This window comes from Stegastes partitus, unplaced genomic scaffold (genome assembly GCF_000690725.1).
Source record: "Stegastes partitus isolate 25-593 unplaced genomic scaffold, Stegastes_partitus-1.0.2 Scaffold1004, whole genome shotgun sequence".
NCBI classification, from domain to species: Eukaryota; Metazoa; Chordata; class Actinopteri; family Pomacentridae; genus Stegastes; species Stegastes partitus.
Genome location: NW_007578735.1, coordinates 121,026 through 146,227, shown reverse-complemented (window position 1 = coordinate 146,227; position 25,202 = coordinate 121,026). Strand labels below are relative to the sequence as shown.

At 40.6% G+C, this 25,202-nt stretch overlaps 2 protein-coding genes and 1 non-coding gene across 3 annotated transcripts; 2 read left to right on the top strand and 1 right to left on the bottom strand.

The window, feature by feature from the left end:
* Positions 1-1,490: 1,490 nt before the first annotated feature.
* On the bottom strand, positions 1,491-1,562 carry trnae-cuc (transfer RNA glutamic acid (anticodon CUC)). Its single transcript has one exon. It is a non-coding gene; the product is annotated as a tRNA-Glu (tRNA).
* A 793-nt stretch (positions 1,563-2,355) lies between these two features.
* Positions 2,356-12,704, top strand: ice1 (KIAA0947-like (H. sapiens)). Its single transcript, XM_008294882.1, has 20 exons — positions 2,356-2,574; positions 2,754-2,812; positions 3,321-3,432; positions 3,539-3,615; positions 3,718-3,755; positions 3,882-3,964; positions 4,067-4,143; positions 4,385-4,422; positions 4,548-4,630; positions 4,729-4,765; positions 5,038-5,094; positions 5,219-5,302; positions 5,450-5,802; positions 6,192-8,702; positions 9,492-9,660; positions 9,966-10,123; positions 10,604-10,794; positions 10,947-11,047; positions 11,141-11,239; positions 11,913-12,704. The coding sequence occupies exons 1-20, from the start codon at positions 2,485-2,487 to the stop codon at positions 12,092-12,094; spliced, it is 4,599 nt and encodes a 1,532-aa protein (XP_008293104.1). The 5' UTR covers positions 2,356-2,484; the 3' UTR covers positions 12,095-12,704.
* Positions 12,705-13,872: 1,168 nt separating this feature from the next.
* LOC103367002 (non-canonical poly(A) RNA polymerase PAPD7-like) lies at positions 13,873-24,922 on the top strand. The gene is made up of 12 exons (XM_008294881.1): positions 13,873-14,913; positions 15,128-15,251; positions 17,841-17,887; positions 19,564-19,684; positions 19,838-19,945; positions 20,053-20,181; positions 20,620-20,833; positions 21,117-21,243; positions 21,444-21,547; positions 21,730-21,908; positions 22,160-22,297; positions 22,447-24,922. Exons 1-12 carry the CDS (start codon positions 14,204-14,206, stop codon positions 22,879-22,881), a joined length of 2,436 nt encoding a protein of 811 aa, XP_008293103.1. The 5' UTR covers positions 13,873-14,203; the 3' UTR covers positions 22,882-24,922.
* Positions 24,923-25,202: the final 280 nt, after the last annotated feature.

Here is a 25,202-nt window from a genome sequence, read left to right as displayed (position 1 = left end):
TATAAATCAATGACAGTTTGCTGACAAAAGCAACAGCGCGCACAATCAGACACATGCACTCCCTCTCAGTCTGTGGAATGTACCGCCATCAGCCACTTTGCAACCCAGTGAAGTCTCAAAAAACTCAGAAGAGGAGAGAAAAAGTCAAGTTTTCTGTGATCAAAATGTTTAAATCATGTAACCACACCCTGATAATGTGAGTTTCACTGTTAATATTACAAATCCTATCAGCAGTGGTTAAGGAAAACACTTCTACAGGTGAAAAACAATCATTTATTGGTTAAGTGGGATATTGTCTTTATTTATTTCTCCTCAGTCTTACAACAACAGCTTAACAGGAAAAAAAAGAGGAGAAATCCAACCCTGCAAGACTAAAAGGGTAAAAAGGATGAAGCATTTTTGTTTACACAAAGATAGTGATCAGACAAAGGCTTCCTGAAGACAACAAAAGGTGATGGAGGCAAATCTGGCAACATTTGAAATGTAACCTAATTCATGTCAGGTAACAGAAGAGATTATCTGTCAGTGTCAGGAAGGAAGAGAGAGCTTGCACAATACTGCCCTTTCCACTTTAAAGAAACTATGCTATCTCTGACTGCATCTGTTTGGAAAGAGTTGGCTCTTTAGCCTTGAGGCTACACTCAGAAGGTTCATCTGAAGTTACAGGGTTATTATCTTTCCATCAGGATGCACCTACAGCAATCCCAGCACCTTTAGTTATTTCCTTTCAGCCATTGGAATCAAAATCTGCTGATACAGTATTGAGGAGAATTATTTAGCACAACCATTTATGTCAACATATTTTGAATAAGGAATGGCAAATACATTATTGAGTCCATCCAGCTGATTTTATGAGCAACGAGTTGCAATAAACCAACTTTAGTGCACTTATACAGCTGGGTTAGAGGCAAAACCACCTCAGTTTGTCCTTGATCAAGAACAAAAGCACAATATTGAGGGTAAGCATGGATATTCTAATCAACAAGGCCTCAGTATAGAAGCACATAAACAGAGCTCAGCTCTGACAGTGTTACGAAGACATATTCCATCATACAAATGGAAAATGAACATTATGCTACATAGGCTACTATTGCCTTAAATTCAATATTTTGTTTTTGTTGTTTTTGCATGCATAACTAAGGGGTTTTAGCCATTTATTGCTGGACCCGACCGAAGTAGTTGTACAGTGTGTGTATGTGTGTGTGTGTGTGTGTGTAAGTGTGTCTGCGCAAAAGGGTAGGGGAGAGAGCCAGATTCGTACAACTGTTACCAGTACAACAGCACCCTCTTCTGACAAAAAGTATTTATTTCAAAACTAAACAAATCATCGTAACCATCTGAGCAAGCACACAAGAGAGGCCAAACACCACTACCGACATATTTACAATTAGTCCTGTCATTCTCGGAACTGCTGTGGAGGGTTGCAGCTCTACCATGTTTTGCATATTTTCAATGAAAATGCAACTACTTCAAAGATAACGCAAAAGGAGTTCCCTGACCGGGAATCGAACCCGGGCCGCGGCGGTGAGAGCGCCGAATCCTAACCACTAGACCACCAGGGACTGCGTACATGCTGTAATCAGATCTAGATTTACCCAAGGCATACACCGCCTACTGGCACTTATACTATTGTTGGTGTTTGGGGCATTATATTTATTCGACAACACCTTCTAAAGCCAAAACTTACTTGACTGTCCCAAACCAAGCTTGGTCTTTCCTCACATAGGTGTGTGGCTAGTTCCTAACGCCAATTGTTCTTTTCAAATTGCCTCATTAAAAACTGTTATGTAAACTCTAGACTTCCACAGTTTTTCATTATGCATGTTATATTGAACACTGTAACACTGATGAGGAGCCGTAAGGAGTGAGAGTGTTCGAGCTGTGCACTCAAATGTAGTCCATACCTAAGATTTGTCCAGCAGATGTCGCCATTTTTGACTATCAAAATGCGTCGGAATTTTTTTTTTTTTCAGAACAACTGCCTCTGAAGCATCTGAACAACTGCTTCGTTACCAGTATTGGTACACTAATAACAAAGTTCCGCGTATAATTTATAAACGCAACTGATATAAAGACCGTACTGGACACAAGCTGGAGCGCATGTTCATCAGCATTGCACCACAATGAAGTGCCTGAAGAAAAATCCGAATGAGCGCAAAAATCATATCGAGGCCTCCAAAAAAATTAACTTCAAATTTGAACGGATGAATTATTTATATCTAATTAATTATTGACACAAAATAAGAATATCTTTGAAAAATGAATACCGTAGTAAGAGATTATTGGTTTCTGGTTTACCGGCACTTCGCGGAGCTCCCTCTGCCGGGTCCTGGCTTGGGTCCTTGATCAACGTGGGAGACGCGAAAATGTGAAGTTGTTTTGAACTTGCCCGGAATTTGTGACACTGAGACATGGTGGTCTCTGTATATGATATAAAATAACAGCCGCGTTGGGGTTTTTTTTTTCGGTGGACGTGGTCTTACCATGATGCCAGGAGACAGTCAGTCCAAAACGGTTGCAATTGCCGCGGACGCGACGATTGGAAACTGTCAAAACTGTTCTGTTTTGCACCAGGTCAGATTATCCTTCTGTGTCAATTAAATTACTGCGTTTCATATTTCAAGACTGAATGTAAATAGTGTGTAGTGATTGCCACACTATTCATGAGTTGTTGCCTTAACATTTTCAAGTTAACATGTCGGTACTTATGAATATGTTCGTGTTGTGTTGTTGTTGTTTTTTTCCACTGACAGAGCCTGACAGAGTATGTGTCGTCATTTCTGGCACTGAAACAGAAGATCGCTGTTTCGGAGTGAGTATTAACAGTTGTCATGGTAACGCGTCTCAATCACAGTTCACCAGTTGTGATAATACTTGGATAGAAATAACGCCTTCTTGTGAAATATTCAAGAAACACACACAGCAAAAGTATATTTGATTTGCGCTCAGATTGCTCCGGACCAATGGACAGGTATCAGCTGTTAGCGAGCGGGATATATTTATAATGATTGTGCATACTAATTAGTCATTCCCAGACGTGTCTTAATGTATTATCTATGTGAATTTGTCCTAGTCAGACACTTGAAAGTAACTCAACTAATGCGTAAACCGTAGTTTTAACTTTAATAACGGTGCAATTTATGTATTTAATTTGATTAAATACATAAATAAAGGAGTACAAGGGGTCTGTTACATTTTGCAGACAATCTCCCCGCATAGATGCCTTGAAAAATGGTCATAGTATGAATAATACATGTATACATTTTATTGTTGTCTGCAACTGGATTAACACATCCACGTTCCTAACATTGTTTATACAGTGACACAATCAGGCTTCAACAGCAGCTGGAAGAGCTGCAGATCCGGTTGGTTACTCTGGAGAAAAAGACAGTGGATTATGAATCTGTGCAAGCAGAGCTGGAGGAAAAGAGGGTAGGTTGTTCCTCCATAGAATCCTGATACTATATGTTTGTAGATATGTTTTTTTTTTTTTTTTTTTATGCTATGCTAATATTCTGAGTGTGTTCATGTTTGATAGGGTGCTCTTAAGGCCTATGGACATCTATCTGAAGAGATGGAAAAACTGAAACAGGAAAACAATAAGACAACGGCAGAGTAAGTGATGACACTTATCACAATCATGATAGCGCAGATAATGGTATTTTTCTTGATGGTGTTTGTGGTAAAATGTTAAATAGTATTTTCCATATCTTTCAGGAATGAAAAGCTTGAAGACCAGCTAAAATATGTGAAAGGTACTTTGTATTCACATGCTGTACATTTTAATTGGGAAGACTTGCACGTTTGTGAATGATCGTTTGTTGAAAAAGTGTTAGAAGAGTATCTAATTTTGTTTGTAATTATCTTTAAAACATTCTTAGACTTGACAGAAACACAGTCACTTGAAAATGCTCAGCTGAAGAGGGAAAAGGCAGTTGTGGAAAACGATCTGCTGAACACCCAAGTAAGAAAGGGCATTTTTCCGAAGTATATTTGAATTTACTATAGTTTAAATCTGCTAACATCCAGCATTGGAAATTGTGCATTTTAATTTTTGTCTCTTCAGACATCTTTGAGGAAATCCCAGGCACAAGCAGATCAGGTTGAAAAGCTGATGGAGGAGAATGCCAACCTGACAAGCATGTAAGAATTGCACTTCTTTTAAAGTTATAGTTTCTTAAATTGAACAGTAATGATTGTAACGTCTCTCTCTCTCTATCTCTCTGTTTTAATGTGTCTGTTTGTGTTGTGAAACGTTAATGAAATTATTGCTGCTTCATGATTAAGTATAGTTTGTTCTTTTGCTTTTGTTTTGTTTTTTTCTGAGAAAATCTTTTCAAAAAAAATTATGCTGAAAGGTTCCATGTTGTTTTCTCATCCACAGAAAGGACAACCTTGAAAATAAAGTTAGACTGCTCGAAGGTTGGTGTTAAAAATCTGATTTTACTTAATATGAAGCGTGTTATGTTCCCATGATGTCTTAAATCTGTGTTTCTATGTCAGTACTTTTTGATGACTTAATAGTAGTTTCATTGATCTCATTTCAGACTCAGTTTGCAAACAGAATCATCAAATCTCTCAACTGACCAAAGAGAAAATCTTGCTCGAGAGAAATATTAATGACCTCCAGGTGCAGTAAAAGTCTTCATATACAGCAAAATGGCAGCTTTTTTTTTTAACACTATTAAACCAACATTTCTCTGTGTATGATTTCAATTCTTTTTTTAGGTGAGACTGATGAGGCTGGAAAGAGAAAGGAGTAAAGGTAAAAACATAGAATGTGTTTATGTGTTGTTGTTTTTTTAACTGATGCAGTGTTGCTGTGGTCAGATCTTGTTTCTTGAAGAAGCGACAAATAGCTAAAATTCTTCCAAAGTAGCATTTTTAAAAACAATTTTCTTATATAATTTTAAGAGTATAAATGGAAAAATAGTTACCAATATATCCTTGTTTATTTGACCTATTCATAGTTTTTTTGAACAACAGACTGAAAATCCAATTAACGTTTTGTCAATATGTGAATTACTTCTCAACAAGACTATAGGAACGCAGCAACTCAAGCAAGTGCGCCTGCAGAGCCTAAAGTTGATAAAGGTATGCAGCTTCTTTTACCTATTATTTATTGCATTGATTTGATAAGCTAAACACATGCATTAACCCTAAAAGCAGATTGTTTTTTTATTTTTTCATCGTATGAATGCTTTGTTGTGTTTTTCAGACAAGGTGCGGATGCTGCTAGAAAATTTATGGACATGTGTGGAGCCAGAGCAGGAACAGTCAGCAAACCTGTTGCACCTTCCAGGTCAGGCATCATTAAGACCTCTTGTGTATTTGTAAATTGTTATTGACATAAAACTAGTGAATTTGCTTTTTTTAGTTTGTATTTTATTCTTAATTTTACACTTTTAGACATGCATGCAATTCTCTCTTTTTATTCTTGTGATTTCAGAGTCCAGTTGCAAGCAAGTTCTTCCCTCCTCTCCACAAAAAAGACTGAAATCGCGTATGAGTAAAACGTCCCCTTCTGCTTCTCACAAGCTCAGCGGTTCCCACAGTTACCACATACAGCCAAAACCCACTTGCACAGCGTTGACACCATTTCCGGCCATCAAACCCCAAGAACCTCTTCAGCGCTCAAGTGGCAAGAAGCAAACAGACAGTTCGAAAAAGGGCAAGCGGTCATCTAAACAATCCAAAACAGATGATTCATCTACTGGCACAGGCAGCTGTGAATTATCTGTTGAAGAGATACTGGAATTGTTTAAACCCATGCCTCCCTGCATATCACCACTATCAGATTTGGTGAGAATTATATGTGTTTGATTGTGTTTTTCTGTTGCTGTTTCAGCTGACTGCATGCAGGTTTACCTGTGTAAATTTGTAATGTTGAGCCAGTGTGAGCTGCTATGGCTTTCTGTTCATGTAGCATGTCTACACTGCAAGAATTCTACCAAACAGTTAAATGAAAAGCCATTGAAGATATAATGAGAAAATCACTTTCCAAAAGAGTCAGCTGATAAACTTACAAATACAATTACTGATGTTCCATGTATAATTCATTATTTTAGAGTGTTTTTTTAATAGTAATTTTAGTAAAGCACAGGTTTGGTTAACCTTGTCATTCTCAGACCATAGGGCGCATGATTTTTCAGAAATTTCATTCTTGCTTTCTTATTTCTTATTTTTTTCAGGACACCGAGATGCGATCTGTTGAGGATGATGGAGAAAAGGAAAATCATCCTGAACCCTCTGAGGATTCTCCTGTTATCCAAGAAGAGTCCTTACACATCACGTCACTGTCGAGCCAAAAAAGTCCAAACTCTTCTGTACTTGGGACTGAGAAGAATGTGGACTTGCCAGTGGTCATAACACAGGACATGGGACATATGTCTACAGAAGTAGACTCCAAAGGCTTGACACAAAGTGGATTAACCGAAATCACTAAGATTAAGAACAAATCCAGTGCAGATAATGGAAAAATGCATCTTCAAGAAGATATGCTAACTGAGCAGGAGTCAGCATCTGAGCATTTAACATCATCGTCGTCTTCTTCTTCTTCTTCTTCTTTTTCTTTTTCTTCTTCTTCTTCTTCTTCTTCTTCTTCTTCTACTTCTTCTTCTTCTTCTTCAGTTATGACAGTTTTGGTTGAAGCTGTCTCATTAACTACTGAAAGTCCAGAAGAGGTAAACGAACATCAGGAGACTACTACAAAGATGGATGTTGACACAAATCCTACTGATGCTACTGATGCCAAAAGAGTCATTCCTGATGGTGTAGAGTCACCCATAGGAAAAGATGCTGCTGTGATCTCAGAAGAAGGAGGAGGAGATATACAGCCTGTTACTTCCTCAACATTAGTTGAATCTGTGAAAGATGCCAAGATTGTAAATACTGAAAATGGCTCAGAAGTTGAGAAAAGTGCTCAGGGTTCTTGTTGTTTAGGACAAGGCAGTCAGGCTGCGACTGCATTTAAACTCCAGGAGAACACGGTGTCTCTCTGCAAGGACTCAGAAATGCAAGAAAGTACCCAATGTTCATCAAGTAGCAGTAACGGCAACAACAGTGTATCCAATATGACCCATGAAGAGCGGCTCGAAGTTGATGCACCCATCGAGCTTCTTAGAAAGGAGGATGGAAACGCAGCGCAAGAAACACAAGGAGTTGATGGAACAGCTTCACCTTCAAAGGCAAATGGTGATCAAAAACCTCTGCCTCCTGAGAAGTCTCCAGTGTTGAAGAAAGAGGATGACGGGTCACAAGCTGACCAGGAATATCTTCAAGCAAATTGTGACACTCCTTCAAAAATGGATGTTGACATAGAGAGAATGAACGGCAAAATAATGGCAGATAGCAGCCGATCCCTTTCGGACTCCCAAGAAACAAATACTGTCAGCAGTAAAGCTTTGACAGAAAATACACATTCTGTTTGCAGGCAGTTGAGTCCTACGTGTCTGCTACCGACTGTAAAACTGCAGACTTTGGAAACTCCCCCAGAGCCAAGAAAATTGAATTTTGATGTAAATACAGAACAGATTTCAATGAACAAAAAAGCTCTTGTTTCCAATTTAGAGGAAAAAGACATCTCTGAAAAGGCCATTGTAAGCGACTTCCCTCAAGACAGAATAGACTCAGGTAACACTACCTCATTAAATCAGCAGGCTGCTGCCACAAAAGGACAAGAGAAATGTTCTGAGCCTTGCACAGAAGTGTGTGAAAAACAAAGTCCACATACGGTCAAAGAGGCAAAATCTACCTCGCCGTCAAGTTCAACTACAAGTCAAACCCCAGAGTGTATAGGTAATGTTCGCTCTGAAATGGGTCCTCCACTTCCTCCTGTTCTGACCCCTCTGAAGACACCTCCCAAGCCAGTCAAATCAATCAGCCCAAGGCAGGCTATCGGGAAAATCTTATTTCCCTCACCCATGGATAGATTGGCTTCACCGACCACTCCTGTCCAGTCCCACAGCAGCCAGAAGTTGAGTTCTTCATCCCTAAACAGCCCAGTCCCTCCAAATGGAGTCCCCTCATCACCACTTCAGTTTGGCTCTGCCACTCCAAAACACGCCGTTCCAGTCCCTGGTCGTCTGCCTTTAACAGCAATGAATTCTTCCCCGTCATCTTCTACCAGTCCATCTCAGGAGAACTCCATGAGGATTCTTGACACCATGTATCCAGAACTCTCTGCCCGTGCCCGGACTCTGAGCATTCTCAGAGGCAATGTCAATCTCAGCATTTGTTCATCAGAGAGCGGAACATTACCCACAACGACTGACAGTCAGAAGTCCAGCTTTACAACCATCAACTCCACTTCAACGGCCTTCACAAAGACTGAGACGCGGGGAGAAAAAAGACCAGCCGAAGGTTTGTCTCAGCTGAAGAGCAGCAAATGTCTCAGGCTCGACAGCAGCTCTCCTGGTGTTACTCGCAAGCAGGTACTGTCCTTCTCAAACGGTGGACAGGAGACCACCTCGCCGACCGTGAGGCTCGAACAGCTCAGAAATGCGACACCATCTCCATCCATGAAACTTGGAGAACCTGCAGAGCAAAATCTTATCGTTAACTGTTTCAAGAAAATCGAACACCAGTGCTTTGATCTGCTGCCGGTGCTCCAGAGCCACCTGTATGTTGGAAACATGCCCAAAAAGCCCGTCCTGAGGGATGAGGAGAAGGAGGTCATCTCTGAGATTTGCCAAAGCGGCTTGGTTAGTATGACTTTATACTGAACCATATGCAACAGTTTTACTTCCTCTTTACATTGCAGTATTTTTCTCACATAACTTGCAACTTCTTTGGGGGGAGAAATCGTCATTTATTTGCTTGTTTTGAAAAGACATCACTTCCACATGCATAATTAAACCAAACTAAAGAGGTAAACATATGCTTAACTTAACAGCTTTATTAATGACGGGATGGAACTTCAACACTTGTGGCACTAATTTACAAACTTACTTCCCTTTAGCATACATTTCCAGGTTATTATTTCACATCTCATAGTGGATCATTCTATTTTCATCTGTGAACATGGTGAAAATTACTGCAAATTCTCAACGTCTCAATGTCTTTTCACGACCAGATGAAGTGTCCATGGAAAGCAATGAATGAGCGAATCTATTATGCAAGAAGCCCATTTCATTAGGCCTGCACTGTACTTCTGTAACACTTCCTTTTTTTCTTTTTAACCAAAGAGTGTATTCACATAGAGCGAATTGGCTCATTGCCATCTGTGCATTGTACCAAAGTGAATATCTCCCTTCTTTGTTAACTTGCTGCTATGGTTTAGTTAAAAATAAGAGAAAACCGCAAAGTCTTTGCATGGAGGCAGTAATGTGTGAATCAAACTTCACTGGTTCAATTCAAGCAAAGAAGTGGTTCACATGTACATTCTCATTATTCTGAATACAAATGGCTGTCATTGGCTAGTGGGATTTGTTGGTTGTTTTTTAGTGTGAATATGGACTCATTTGATCATGTTTTCTCTCTCTTCTCTTCAGTTCAGTGCAGATGACATGATTTTGGCCATCATGAAAAAACTGAAAGCTGAAAAGAATGACCTAAGCAGAAACTACATACAGGCCCTCTGCAGAGTCTACACGGGGATCTGCAGGCAGAAGAGATACCAGGACAAGGTTCACATCCTGGCCTACAGCATTCTCATGGAAGGTGAGCACTTTGTCTTCCTTAAAAGTCTTTGGAATACTTTTGTTGCCCCAACATGGGTGTTGATTTTTTATTTTCTATTTATCCTGAAAGTAGAAAAAAATATCTAGGTTTAACTGAGAGTAATCTAGACCCATAAAGTTGCATAGTTGGTAGTTATTTGGTTAAGTTTTGTTTTGTTTTTTTTACTACAGAATGCAGTGAGCAACCAGATGTAACATTCTTAATACTATCACCTTGCACCTTGTCATTACCGCTTCATCTTTATGGTTGTTTTTTTGTCATTTATTCTGTCTTCTTCTCTGCAGATTACCCAGATTCAGCCAAGCTGGTGTTGTTTATGGTGACAACGTGGCCGACGGTTTTCTCACAGAGCGCTCTGTGCCAAGCCATTCATACCGTCACCAAACTGAAAGCAGAAGGAGGGCTTCTCAGCTGCCTTTCAGCATTCCTTGGCTGGGAAAAGGTACATTTATAAGTTCTGCAGTTGTCACATATTTAACCCACAGCGAGATTTCTCTGACAAATCTCCAGTCACCACAGTTTACTACTAAATAGTACTAAATGATTACAGTTGAGTCATGTGTTAGTGTTGAACGTAGAGGTCAACTGCACCATTCCTGGTTTGTGTCAAGGTGGAGACCTGTGTTACATGTCACTCCCTCCCCTCTTACTCCCTTCATTTCCTTTTATCTCTCCACAGTCTGCTAATCTAAGCACATAGAGGCACAAATATCAAATAATATTATATTTAAACAACGTTTTATTAATGATTATGGACATTTTCACTTTGGTCATTGGTCCATTTCTAACCTGTGTGACCTTAGGTTTGAGTCAGTTAATTGTCTTTATCCCATCATCTCATCTTGCCCATCTTTCCCATCTGTGTTTACTCAGATTAAGCGGAGTGCATCCTCTAATACCTAATCTCCCCATATCACCACAGAGTCCTCCTTGTGACATTGACCAGCTGATCTCCAGAACACTGTCTGAGATCCGGTCAGGGTCAAATCTGTCTTTCACAAAACACAGTCGGTACGGGGATGACCTGGCAGCTGCGGCTTGGGAACACGTCTTCACACTGCACCTTCTGTGTTCGCACAAGAAGTGGAAGTGGACCTATGAAAATGTACTGGGGTATGTTATTCTGTACGACATGAATCTGCAGTGTTTAATGCTGGAATTGAACTCACTATTGTCTTCCAAAGAAAACCTAAACAACCGTGTACAACATGATGCATGTTTCACCAAGTGGCACCTTTGCTAATTTGTTCATTTTACTTCGACAGCAAGGAGTTGTGGCCATTAATGAATTCTTGGGTAACACAGCCAAGAAGTCAACAAGAACCTGTCTCTGATGTGACTGTCGCCACTGTGCTCCGACTCATAGGTCAGTTGTTTTGTGACTTTACTTAAATATGAAGCATAACCTGAAGTGATGTGTTAACTTGTGGAGAATTAATTGTCTTTTTGTTTTACATAGGACGTCTTGGTCAAGTGGGACTTAAAGAGAGGTGTGTTTCATCTGTGTTGACTGTTGCCAGCGTCATCAACACATTTGGTCAGCAGGGACAGGTGGAAGGTATGAAATATGACCGATTCAGTCTGACTGTAACTAATCCATAGCATCTGCTTTGCGCTGAGAGTGCAGCCAGTTTTCCACACACAAGCTTTTCACATTTTTTGAACGCACATCTTTTATCTTTTTAATATCTAAGCACACATTTGCATACCTGCGTTCATTCAAACAAGATCCATATTTATATCTTATTCAGGTGTGGTAAAGCACATTTCTATGTCTGTATTCAAAATCAGAATTGTCTTGTGGTCAAGTGGTATGAAATATTTTGGACTTTGCACTTTTTGAGAAAGTGTAAAACAAATGTAGAAGCAGCATTTGTTAATAATTATTATCACCTATAGCACAATGTCTCGCCATCTTTTTTTCCCCACTTTTGTATGTGATTTCCAGCCTGGAAAAGCCATTTGGTCAAATAAGAATGTACTGTAAATCAAGATTTTGCATGGCTATAAATAATCTGGGCTCAACTATAAAGAAAATATATGAAATAACAAAAGATTATGTAAAATGTGTCCTTTTAAAAAATAAAGGAGCTTGAGAGTTTTTCATATTTGTGCCACATCAACTGAAAAGTACGTGTAATGCTGAGACCTTGTGATGTAAACAAGGAAAGGTGTTCCTGTAGATGGATTTGCATTAAGAGCTCAGGTCACATTGTGTCGTCTGTCTGCAGGCCTGCCATGGGAGGTCCAGCTAGCAGCTATCTACTGCATCTACGAGCTCTCCCCCTGCAACCCCAAAGAAGCCCTGACTGCCCTGGCAGGGTGGAGAGGAGACACATCTAACAGCGTCCCTCCTGCTGTCACCAGCTGCATTAACCAGTTAGCCTCCATTTGTAGGCAGGTCAAGAGCTAGAAATGTGCACATCTACATGCACCAGCATGTACTGATTTTAACTAAAAGACAAGTACGTTAATGCTGACTTTTAACTTGTAGACTTGCAGCCTGTAATAGAGTTGTTCACCATTTGCGTTCTCAAATAAATGCAAATAAGTTTGTGCTCAGTAAGGCAGGGTGTTTAGAGGTTCATTTTAAGCCTTAAATTCAACTAAATGGTTACAGATCACGTCAGACTTCATAAATGTCTGCTTTTTGTGGTTTTATGTGCACGTCCGTTCAAAAATGTCATATAAATGTAAATGTTGTCCAGTTTTGCAACAAACGTTACCTCAAGTTTTAATGGGAAAAAAAAAAATTAAGTTTCCTAAAACTGTAGTCCACCACACCCTGGAACATTTGGACAAGCATGATCTCCTGCCTTTCTGCTATTCTCAGGTAATGCTGTAAAATATTGTAAACCATGTACACGTGTTAGTGCTGCTGTAAATATGTGGTGTCGATGTTTGCGTTCATCAAAAATAAGCTGCCAAATGTTTGGTTGTAAATGTTTTGTACAGTTTGAAATTTCAGAGGTTCTAGACTTTTTTTTTTTTTTCTAATTAAAATGTGCACATGTTGAGCCAGATCGTGTGTGTCCCTGTACCGTCTGTTGACCTGCCTCTCCTGTTACAAAGCCATACATTACCTTAGGGAATTGTATGTACTGACCTGATCCGAGACAGACATTTCCATGATTTTTGTTAAAACTAAACGATTTCTGGAAGAAACAGATGCTGCTTTTACCCCTAGACTGTGTATGTTTTCGTGTTCGGTGAACATTAAGGCTCATTTAGCTCTATATCAACAGTCACCAATAATCCTGCTAAATTACTACAACCCTCACGTTTCATCCTGACCGGGTTTCATCTGTCATTTATGAAAGTAAGTACGAGCTACAACTTCTGGGTCTAACTACCAAAATAAAAGCTTTTGTATGCCAATGAGCAAATGTAAAACTATACTTACTGGACATTGCTTTGACACCGTGACCCAATATTTTAAAGAAATTCTAAATAGGATCACAATGCATGGTTACATGTGTCTATGTGTATGCATATGTTTATTTTTATCGTAAGTGGGGATTTTATGAAGCCATTTTTGGCTCACTGGATATTTTCTACATTACATATTACAAATAGTTTATTAGTTTTAAATGTACAACAGTCCAGTTACACCTCAGTGTTTAATGCTCAGTGGTAGATGTAGTGTCTTGACACTGATTATAGCTGTTGTGACAAAGCAATTTCCCGTAAAGGATCAAAAAAAGTATCTATCAATCTCTATCTTGGATGTTTCAGATTTTTTTTTTTCTTTCAAATAAATCTCTGAAAACTTGCTAACAGTAGATTTCTTTTTTAAATGAAGCCTCGAAAACTTGTTTTTAAGAACCTATATTACTTAAGGAAATAAACTATGCTTTGTCATCTAATCAAATGTGAAGATCAGAAATCATTTTTCAATATTTTTTCCCCTATTTGTGAATGTGTTTAAGACAAATATTTACATCAACATTAAATAGTATTCAATTTAAAAATGTATTTTTTGTAGTCAGTAGTGGGAAAATGTAAGAAAAACTGTTAGCTGCTTTAAAATGAGCACACAATGACAAAAAAACACGCAATATGTGGACACAGATTAAAGCGTTAATAATCTGTGCGTATTCTTATTTGTAAAAATAAATTTGCCCTCATAAGTGTGGATTTTGTGTCCATATTTTTTTAAATTTTATTTTACTTATCAATCTAAAGAGCTCAACTTCCGCTTGGTCCGTCCTGTTTACATCCACCTTGATTTCCGTCTCGGCCTTAAGGGGCGTGTTCAAAGATTTAAATCCCTCTGACATGCGCAGTAGCCTTAGCCGTGCTGCTGGGTGCGCCATATTGGCTGGCTTACATGGGGAGTGGAGTTGGCCAAGCCGCTTGAAAAACCAAACCAGTTTCCTGACATGAAGCACTTCGAGGATAACGAGTAAATCGACGCGGTAGGATTTATCGGTTACCTTCACTGCAAAGTATCTAATTTGCCAAATTTGCTTGCATTCCCTCCCCCCTCCGTGAAGAAGGTCCTCTGCGAACTCGGAGTCCAATGGATCCCAGGACCGCTTGGATCCAGCCGGAGCAGAAGGGACCTGCCAATTCCCTGTGGATGCACATTTGGGAAACCTCTCAGGGATTTGGAGCGAACTCCGGCGTCGACAACCACCTTCACCACCGACGCAACTTTGTGGTGCAAAACGCAAACTCCACGGACTCACGCGGCGAGTATTGCAGAAATGTAGCACCGCCGCCGGGGGTTGTGTTTAGGAAACTGCCGAAGCGAGACGGCGGCAGCGGCGGGGTAGAGAGGGGAAGTGGCCGGAGGAAAGGCTCGCTGTCGCCGTCCTCCTCCTCGCTGGACTCGGAGGCCGAGAGCTCGTCGCCGTCCGGCTCCTCTCTGCAGATCGACAATCTGAACGTCGCAGAGGAGGCCAAGCAGTTTTTACACTACGGCGAGTTGAACGAGAACAATCTCCGACACCCCCCCGCGCTGCTTCACACTGTTCAGCAACACTGTCGCAGCATGCAACAATCTGGCGGCCACACCCCCACCGAGATGAAGAGCCAGCACGGGAACAACCACCACCACCACCACCACCACCATCAGTCACTTTCATCCGGCCACAGGAAGCAGCTGAGCAGAGCCAACACTTTCCACGGCTTCAACCCGCTGCTGCTGTCCTACGGCTGCAACGGCCAGTATGTGGACTCCTCCTGCAGCTTGTGGAAAACCAGGCGGTACAGCCCGGGCATCAACGGGTAAGAAGGGTTTATTTGAATTTGCAAGCCATGAAAGTGACATCCGGGCTCCTCAAGTGAAGAATTCTACCTGTTTATGCAAATGCAAGGGCACGTGTGCAATATTGGTGCAAAAAAAGATGCATAATGTCGCCTTTTCTCTACGTGCACTTAAGTTTTGTGCTATTTCAGTTCACTTTCTTAATTCCCTGCCTGTGATCACATGTTTTTTCAGTCTTCACGAAGAGATCATGGACTTTTTCACCTTCATGTCACCAAGACCCGAAGAGGAGGCCATGAGGAGGGACGTGGTGAACAGAATAGAAAACGTTATCAAGGACTTGTGGCCCACAGCAAGGGTGAGTGTGGAACGGGTCAGATGTGAAACCTGTGCAGAGGCCCGGACAGGTAACTGTGCTCCGCTCTAGACTACACTGTATGGAACTCTGACCTGGGCTCAGATTTCTATGGGTGATTATTTCCTTGAGGACGTCATTTTTCTAACCTTAGGTCAGTGGAAGCTTCCTGTTGCATCAAGCGTTTCTTTCACTAAGATTTGTATCTTTACACAAAGTTAACTGTCTCATCATCCTTTAAAGAGCAACTTGCCACATTGATGCATGACATCAAAATGAAGCAAGGTTTTTGCAAACAATGTCTACATGCACTGCATTAACATTGAGAGGAGTTTTTTGCACGCTTTAAAGAGCACAACCTGCTCGTAATGTCACAAACCGAATCCACCTTGGCTGATTTCTCCTTAACAATGAGGAACATGCACGCTAACTGTAGTTTTGACCCTCAATAGGTTGAAAATGTATATTCATAAGCATATGGCAGCTGCAGCTTTAAAACTACGAGCCTGCTGGGTGTCATAGGGACCAGGGACAGACGAGCATCAGGAGAAATTGCAGCAATCAGCAAGAAACTAATATGTGGTGAGGAGAAGCAGTGCAGAACCAGAGACCAATGTTGGGTACAGCTGGCTAAGTGTGTGCGCTGCTGGTACCAGAAGCTGCTGCTGTGGGTACCAAACTAGCTATTGGTCTCACACAGTCATGGCTTTAACATCCCAACTGGAACACCATTATATATCCATGAACATAATCCTCTTGTCTAAACGAGCTGCCTTCCAGATCATATACTTTATTTTTAATTTAAGTACATCCTGTTTCATGCAGTACGCATACAGCTAGGACATACTGTTTGATCTTATTAAAATGCTTTAAACTTTGAACGTCGCAGTCTGTAGTGCAAAATAAGAGGCCTTCGCTTGTTAATGCTTACACGAGACACTGTAATCGATGTGGCGTAACTGTGCAGAGGATTGTGGGTCAGAAGGGGCGAGAAAAGCACGCCGACTTACATCCTTCCAAATCTGGCCAGATGTATTAGGACATCCAGGTATTTTTGGCATGCTGCATTTGACATACCGTAAACTGGGACGTACTAAATCGTATTCTGGCGCACTGTATAGTGTAGTATATAGCATGGATGTTGGAACGCACCCAGTGTTTTTCATAACAGATGCAGCTGTGAAGTCTTGACCGTCACACCCAGGCATCCTAAAGCTGGCTTCGTAGTTGAGAAAAGTGTTTGCAAGCTGCACCAACGCAATAAAAACCTTGATTTTTTTTTTTTTAAGTGAAACTATTGACCTACAGTTGCACACTGTGCAAAGGTAGAACTACCTTTTGTGGGGGGTTTTCTAGCCATTGTGGGAGAAAAACACATTTTGAAGTACCCCTCCTCCAAATGCCTGCTTTCTTCATCTGACGTTTTGCCTTCATGTCCCATAAAAACAGAGTTCTGCATTGACTTTTTAATCATTTCCAAGAAAGTTTACATTTTAAATTCGACGTACAAGTCAGTCTATAAATTCCTGACTCAACTCTAGCCTTTAAGTTAAGCTCTAATATCCGACTGAGGTATTTTTGACCTGGCACAACTTTGGCCAGTTCCTGTTTATCTTGGTGAACCACATGTTACTGTAAGCAAAACCATTTTCTAAAGATGTCAGAGAGGTAATAATTCAACTGCAGCCACCTTTGAGGCCAAGCGTGTACCAAGACAATACACAACTGAACAGCTTCTACTGCCTAAGGACTTCTTTTTTTTTTTTTTTCCCCTCTCTCCTAAACTTCAACAGGATGTTTCATTAAGTTGTATTCACTATTAGCATTTGATCATTATGTTACCCTGGTTTTTAATACAGCATTTTTATTTCTTGTGTTGACTTCAGTTTATTGCTTTGCAAATTACATCTCAGAGCTGTAATGCACTACATAAATCAATGTGATTGTCTTATACACTCAGCTTTACTGTGCTTTCGTGTTCTGTTTTGCGACATGGCAGCCAGTCAACAGCCCAGTTTACACTATATGTCCAAACAGAGCAGAGCAGATGTAATCATTTATTCATGTCGCATTCCTAAAGTAACATTAGTGAATTATTTTTCCGTTGCATGCTGCCAACAGAGTGGACTTTGTAACAACTAGCTTTTTTTCTGCTTGGTTAATATTGTAAACATTTTGAACTAATCCTGGCCCACAGAAATCCCACTGGGCCTCACTGTGAATTACACTTTTTCCTTTCTTTTCTCTAAATATCAACTCTTCCAAGCTGTCCTGCTTTTTTTCACTGAGCTCAGCATAAGTGGGGACTGTAGATTAACTACTAGCTTTAATTTGCCAGTCATGTTTATTTGTTCAGGTCAAAGTCTTGGCTTCACTTGTATTATTTTTATTCCCTTTAATCTCTCCTGACCTGATTTTTGGGATGGTATGAGTAAGCACAGATGCAGTAAACTGGAGGTAATGTTTTGTTAAGTTTGGGTATGCTGTCTTTTTTTATCTTGTGCAAAGGGAAAACAAGAGAATCAAATTGTGCCATATGTAATGTGCCATAATGTAAATCAGGCTTGTATTATTTGTTCTTGTTCTCTGCAGGTGGAGATATTTGGCAGCTTCAGCACAGGACTTTATCTTCCAACAAGGTAACCTTTCCTGTACAGTCTGACCTTACACGGGCTCCTTATAAAAGGTCTCAGTGTGCTAGTTTTTAGGAAGTAAGAGTACTATTTTTGAAAGGGTATGCTTGTCAGGGTTTTTTGGTCTGTATTATGACACCATATATTATTCAGTGTTGCTGTCCACATTGCTGGAAATTCAGATTTTTATTTGGATTTTTTTTTTTCATTTCCTTTTGACATTTTTGTTATAAAGTTTAGTCACATTTCAAGTTAAATAAATCCACCAGCCTCATTTGGAAACAGTGTATCGCAATATTAATTGGAGGATGATTTTTGCCGTGGAAACAAGTTTGCTGTTCAGTGTAGTGCTTGTGCCAACATCACACTTCTGTATTCACAATGCTCACTCAGAAATCTGGACTAAATTCCAGGAACAACAATGTAGGAGTTATGAATTAGGACCGGGTCTCTAACATGACCACATCTTGAACTAATTTTTTGAAATGTTTGCTACTTTTCAAATTATTCCATCTTTGTAAAAGTACACAATCTTTTGGAAAAAAGAGTTTTCTTCAGGAGGTGGTTAACAACCTTTTGTTTAAGCTACAAAGACATGTTGCTGCTCTGAAATCTACAGTTCTAGTTAGCATTTCTTCTTTTTTATCTTCTCAAACTGCCATGTTGTGTTTTCACCCTCATGATGTGATTTTGGTGGCTTGTGCATCAATATGCACTGCAGAGAAGTGTATTATGAAACAAGATTGATGGATTAACAAGGTATGTTGAGTGTGAAGTCAGAGTTTGGTTGCTCTGGAGGAGGTTGTGTTCACAGTTTTGGATTTAAATCAGCTGTAAGAAGAGCAACATGTTGACCAATTCATTTCCTGATGATTCTCTGAGCCATTCACACTCTAAGCAGAGGGAATATTGGCAAACCTGTTGAGGTGTTCGTTAGTAGTTCAACTTTAACCTGTGCAGCTAAAGAATTGAATGTGTCGCCATGGAAACCTACATGTACTCAGTTGGTGATGCAGAAATCACATGTTTTTGTACTTGTACCATTAAAAACATTATTTTCCCTTTGGTTTGGCCAAAGATTAGTGAGATCCTTCATTATGAGACAATTTAACACCTAAGTACACTTCTTCGATATCATTTTTACTTGAATGAAGTTTGACAGCTCTTGCATTGTGAGTGTGATGGGTGGTAAAGTACGTACATGAACTTAAACAACGGCGTTTTTTCGAGCAGCATCCCTGTCTTGCATCACTTGCAGTAGCAGCCCTGTTTACCGTTTTAGGTTCTCCGTCGCTCTCCATTATACCAACTTCTTGACTTAAGTCGGCAGCACATGACCAATGCATTTTTGTGTTTAATCCCTCCTTTTACGTGAGCACATAGTCTGAAGAAAGAAAGTTGATACACACTGCAATGATACCGGTTATCTCTGACTGGGGTTTAGGTTTTGTTAAGCTGTGTTTAATGCCTCCTTTTATGTGAGTCTGAAGAAAAAAAGTTGATAAACACTGTTATGATACCGGTTGTCTCTGACTGGGATTAAGTTTTTGTTAAGCCAGCTTAGACAAAGAAAGTCTAACTATGTCAAACTCACATCGTAGTAAAGCACCCTCTGCTGTAGAATTGGCAAAACAGACTTTTTTCAGATGCAGAACTTTTTTTTTGTTTGTTTTTGTTCTCAGTGACATCGACCTGGTGGTGTTTGGAAAGTGGGATCATCCACCACTGCATCAACTGGAGCAGGCCCTGAAAAAACACAACATAGCTGGCTCTTGTCCCATCAAAGTCCTCGACAAAGCTACAGTAAGTCACCAAAAGATGACGTCTGTTTCACAGTTCGGTTTACAACTTAACACGAAAAATGTTTGTTAGCCAGTTTATCACAGTGTCATGAAAATATGGTTCATATACTTAGGTTTGGGAGTTATTTCATTGGAGTTTCTGCCTTCCTTTCAGGTGCCAATCATCAAGCTGACTGACCACGAAACACAAGTGAAAGTAGACATCAGCTTTAATGTGGAGACCGCAGTCAAAGCCGCACAGCTCATCAAAAGCTACCTTAAGGTAAGCCTTTCATCCTTTTACATTTTACTTTCTTAAAAGCAGCTGACATAAATGTTGCTTATTTGGCTGCAGTTGACAGTTTGTTTTTTTTCTCCATTGTGTTGTAGAAGTACACCGTTCTGCCGCCCCTGATCTTTGTCCTGAAGCAGTTCCTGTTGCAGAGGGATTTGAATGAAGTCTTCACTGGAGGCATCAGCTCATACAGCCTCATCCTCATGGCCATCAGCTTCCTGCAGGTACACAAACAGATACATGTTCATCAACGTAACAGTCAGCTCCAGAGTGTGCAAATACATCTACAGTAAATACTCACTGCTCAAAACACTGCAGATTTTGTAATTAAAAAAAATAAAAAATTAAATGGAAAAGTCATCCAATACAGTTTTCAAACACACGTTTAAGTCTAATCGTTTGATTTAGAATCACTGTAAGCTAAACCAAAGTTCTGAAATGTATTTTGGATGGAGATGTTCACAGAATTGGATCTCATTGTACTCTGTTTTGATATTTTTAGTCTACTATTTTACGTGTTCATGTTGTGTGCTTTTCATTTGAAATACTAGAGAGAGAAAAATCAATGTCACACGTAGAAAAACAGATTTTTAAAGTAGATTTGGTTACAAAGTTGGTCACAAAGTGAAGGTAATGAGTTCTTCCTGTCCCGTTAATCCCAGTTACACCCTCGGATCGACACGCAGCGCTCCAACATTAACCTGGGCATCCTGCTGATCGAGTTCTTTGAGCTTTACGGCCGCGATTTCAACTACATGAAGATGGGCATCCGGGTGAAGAACGGAGGAGCCTACCTGTCCAAGGAGGAAATGCTCAGTGCCATGGAGAATGGGAACAGACCATCAATGCTGTGCATAGAGGATCCAATACAGCCAGGTCAGCCTGGGGCCTGAAATGATCAAATAAGACATGTTCAAGTTTGATTGTGTAATCAAATGCTGTTAGATTCAGTAATGGTGGTAGTAGTAAGATAAATACGTAGCTACATTTCAGTCACTCCATCTTAATTGTACTCTGCATGACTAAAGTGCGTGTGATTTTAATTTTGCTGACAAATCCTCCTTTAGATTGTTATGTTTATGTGGCTGTCTGGTATTCAGGTTGCATTGTCGACAATTGATAGTGTGTAATCCAGATATTTTATCTTTTATTTTCACAGGGAATGATGTGGGCAGGAGTTCATATGGAGTCCTGCAGGTCAAGCAGGTGTTTGACTTCGCCTACATGGTGCTGAGTCATGGCGTGTCTCCTCTTGCACGAGCATATCCCAACAAAGACTACGACAGGTTGGTTTCTTTGAGCCTGTGGCCGACTTCCAGGAGGTTCTTTCTTCTTCTCGCTAACAAATTAAAGCATGCCTGAAGGGTTGCTTGTTTTTTCATGCAAGCACTTCAGCTTTTTCTCAGAACTCTTTTCTAGTTTTTCTCAGTACTGGTGTGTGACTTTGCCCTGCTATCATAACAGACTGTAATTCTCTACGTTGCAGTACTTTAGGACGAATCATCAAAGTCAGCCCAGAGGTCCTGGCCTACAGGGACTGGACGATAAAGACGTGGGGAGCCAAACAGTATGCCAAGCTGGAAAACCATGGTAACTTTCTGTTCAACTTTAAGTTGACGTCATTTCTTTGTAACTTTGAGCCTTTCGTTTTACACAGCGACGCTCAAGAAAACTGACAGTGTTTCATTATTGGAAGAGACAATTATGTCGTCACTTGATGCTTTCAAATCACTTCAGACGTCTTTGAACTGTAGTGTTGTGCTTGTTTCCAGATGTAGAGGCCTGCGAACAGGACTTTTCCAGGATGATGCTGGTCGAGGATCAAAGAGACACTTCCTCCCCCCTCAGTGCTGACTCCCCCTCACCGTCTCCAGTCTTCCTCCCCAGCCCTCAACACCATTCTTCATCTTCCTCTGCCTGCTCACTCTCCTCCTCCTCTGGAAGTGACATAGTAAGACCAAAGGATATTTTCTTTCGTTCAAACACTTAGTAAACCGTTAGTTCACAGCAACTTTGCAAGTCATGCGATAAACCATTGTATATGTACAACATTTGTCGTCATGAATTCAAGGTCCTTGTCAGAATAATGTGATTTTTAGTAGCTGTGATGCTCTCTAGATGCCACAACTTGACCATAATCCAGCTGTGAAAGTTTTGTTCCTCTCAGTGCAACTTTGTTAAATTGTGAATGTGTTTTTCCAGGAGTCAGATTCTCCTCAAAGCAGCCATGCTACTGTCCAGCTCCACCCCCTCACCCTGGCCTCGGTCCATTCAGTGATCCAGATGGCTGCTGACTTGAGGGCTGCACATCCAGCAAGCTTCATCCACACAGCATGTCAGGTTGGTCACCTTAGATTTAAATTCTTAAAAATTGACATGGAGGTGTTTTTTTGTTTGTTTTTGATTGGCGTGTGTGGTCTGCTGCATTATAACAATGCAACATCACTTTCTAAGCAGAATTCTCATTGCATTTTCATGTCTTCTTCTAGGTCCAGATGCCCCTCCCAGAAAGCGTAACCATGGCCTCCCTCTCTGATTGCCAGTTCTACCGTGAGAACCCTCCTTCCATCAGTCTTCTGCACCATCACACTTCACAAGCTGCACAAGTCTCCCAGCACACTAACTCCACCAGCCCCCTCCACCAGCTCCACCACCCTCAGGTTGGAGGGCAGCAGAGCCACAGTTACACCATAAGATCCAATTCCCATGGCTCACTTGAGCCGCACAAATTTGGCTTCAAGCACAACCAAGGTGGGAGCCTCCAAGGCCACAATCAGTCTCAAGGTAACTTCAGTCCGCAGCGCAGGTTTGTCCCCCCTGGGCAGAACACGGGACCAGGTTTCAGAAACCAGCAGCAGTACAACCGAAACACCTGGCGGCGTAGAAAGAGGGACAATGTTCTTCCTCTCAACCAGAGCAGGTGAAAGACTGAAACTGCAGAACAGCTTGTACTGATTGTTGAAGACCTCTCTGCCCATCATTGGTGAATATGATGGTGATTTTTTTTCTTTTTTTTTTTTTTTTCTTTTTTTTGGGGTTTGAGGCTCTAAAATGCACCTACGTTGTGCTACAATTGACAAGTCAAATCAAGTTGTCTCCCATTTCTTGGAGGAGAAGTGTAAAGGCCTGAAGTCTTAACTGTGCATATTTTGTTCCATCAGTCTGAAGTCAGAAGCCCTTCCTCAGAATGTGATGCACACCAGCACAGACTTGACTTGACTGAGGGAGGAATCACCGATTCCCAGACTGGGTCTCCTCAGCAGTGCTACTTCCCGGTTGGTCGACAGTCAAGTATTGAGATTCCATGCAACTTGAACATCATGTGCCATAGTACTGAACTGGTTTATCAAGCCTGGCGTCTCCTTGAAGTTTTGACTCGTAGTGGGCCTTATCAGGTTTGGGCTCATTTGCTCTTCTGAATCCAACCTCCTGTTAGCTCAACTCTTGATGCGGAGCTCATACAGCTTGAACTATCTACTAATTGTAGTCTGGTGAAGCGAAGCACTACCTTTCTACCTATGCAGCGCAACGCTGACAATGTTTTGGTGTGACGGCACAACGGACCTTGTCTCAAGAACATAAACTGTGATGACTTGTTTGAATGTATCAGTGGTTCGCTTGGTTGGTCATTATCTTCAGTTCTGTTGTTTTTGTCACAGAGGGATTAGTTCACATTGGCACTACTATGTTTTGTTCTGTACTGTAAACATTGCCACCTTATTTTATGTTTGTTGCATTTATGTGCAATAAGGACTTGATTTTATTTAATTTATTTCACATTTTACTTTTGTTTTAGGGGTTCTCCCTACTTTAGGTTAGCTTTTTGTTTTTTTGTTTTTAATTTCTAGACTATATTGATCTGTGCAATAGATGGATTTAAGGGCCTAGAAGGAGTGTGTGTCTGCGTGTGTGTGTAGAGCTTTCCAGCAGAAGGGGGAGCTATGGTATAACATGAGAAATGTGCCAAAAATCCCAAGATGCCAACATTTTACTTATGTTTGAATTCTCATCACTTGAAATTTTGCAAACTGATTGTCCAAATACTTTTCCACCACTAGATCTCATTTGAAACATATCATCCAGTTTATAATAGTTTCATTTAGGTGTATTTCCAACAGACCGTACGCTGTCTTGGGGGAAATGCACCTTTAGCTGTGGATACTTTTTGTCATTTCAAAAATAGTTGGTGCTACTTATTACCAGCAAAGTGCTTCTTTTCTGCCTTATATCTCCTTTGATTCTGTTGAAGCAACAGGTTAACTGCCTTCTTAAATGACCAAATCTTCCCTTTTTCCTGTATGTAGCCAGAGCTTTCTGTATTTGTTTCAATAAGCACTGCCAGGGTTACTTGGCTTTTATTTTTACATACAGCTTCTGGGTGTCGGCTCCAAGAGCAGACTCCTAATGCAGTCAGCAACCTTTCGCATCATGTCACAGCTTTTTTTTTTTTTTCCCTCCTTGTTTTGTGTCATTCAATGACAATAATTATAAATCCGTTGAGAGGTCCTTACATTTCGCCGAGGTTTTCTTCTGCCATATTTAAGATCAGTATTTGTATGACAAGGTTTCAAAGCTACATAGTTTACACAGCAATCCATGAGAGGATTTGAGCTCGGGACACCGTAGATTCACCATCACAGGAGTTTTGGTTGAGCCACAAGCCAAAACGAACCTTTGGTGAAGTCACATGTTTCAGATGTCTGTGAACTGTAACACCTTGTGTACCAAACCGATGGACTCAGCATCACGCCATTAGCATTGTCCCTTCATTTTAAGTGCAGCTTCTTATCAAGTTGTCTTGAGGATAGTCAGTAGGTCGTTATCCTATTGCCATGAACCAAATCCCCAACTCATAACGGTGTAATTAAGGATGGGTTGCAATGTGTAAACGACTGACATAGATGTAAACCTTGTTTTTTTTTATCTAAGTTTTCTATTTTTTTAATAAACATTTTAAAACTCCCATTTGCTGTTTAGCGTGTACATTGTTACGTCTGTCTTTTTGTTGTTCTTTTGCTGGCCAGTATGGCTTAATGTGTCTTCACAGCAGGGAAAAGTAATTCCTTATTCAGCTACCTGTCTCTCAGCAGCTGCATGAGGTTTGCATTTTGCCACATCAGGGCTTTGGGTAGCGTGTGTCAAGGTTTTTAATCAAGTGGTTTCCTGTTGGTTGTCTTTTGCTCTCTTGTTAATGCAAGGCCATAAGGCGTGGAGCACATGGATATCCACAGATTCAGCAAAAAAA

Coding starts and splice junctions, on each gene's coding strand:
- ice1 (XM_008294882.1), top strand. CDS start 2,485: ATGATGCCAGGAGACAGTCAGTCCAAAACGGTTGCAATTGCCGCGGAC. Junction 8,703..9,491: donor AGATTTGCCAAAGCGGCTTG/GTTAGTATGACT, acceptor TCTTCTCTTCAG/TTCAGTGCAGATGACATGAT. Junction 11,048..11,140: donor CACTGTGCTCCGACTCATAG/GTCAGTTGTTTT, acceptor TGTTTTACATAG/GACGTCTTGGTCAAGTGGGA.
- LOC103367002 (XM_008294881.1), top strand. CDS start 14,204: ATGGATCCCAGGACCGCTTGGATCCAGCCGGAGCAGAAGGGACCTGCC. Junction 15,252..17,840: donor ACTTGTGGCCCACAGCAAGG/GTGAGTGTGGAA, acceptor TGTTCTCTGCAG/GTGGAGATATTTGGCAGCTT. Junction 17,888..19,563: donor GGACTTTATCTTCCAACAAG/GTAACCTTTCCT, acceptor TTTTGTTCTCAG/TGACATCGACCTGGTGGTGT.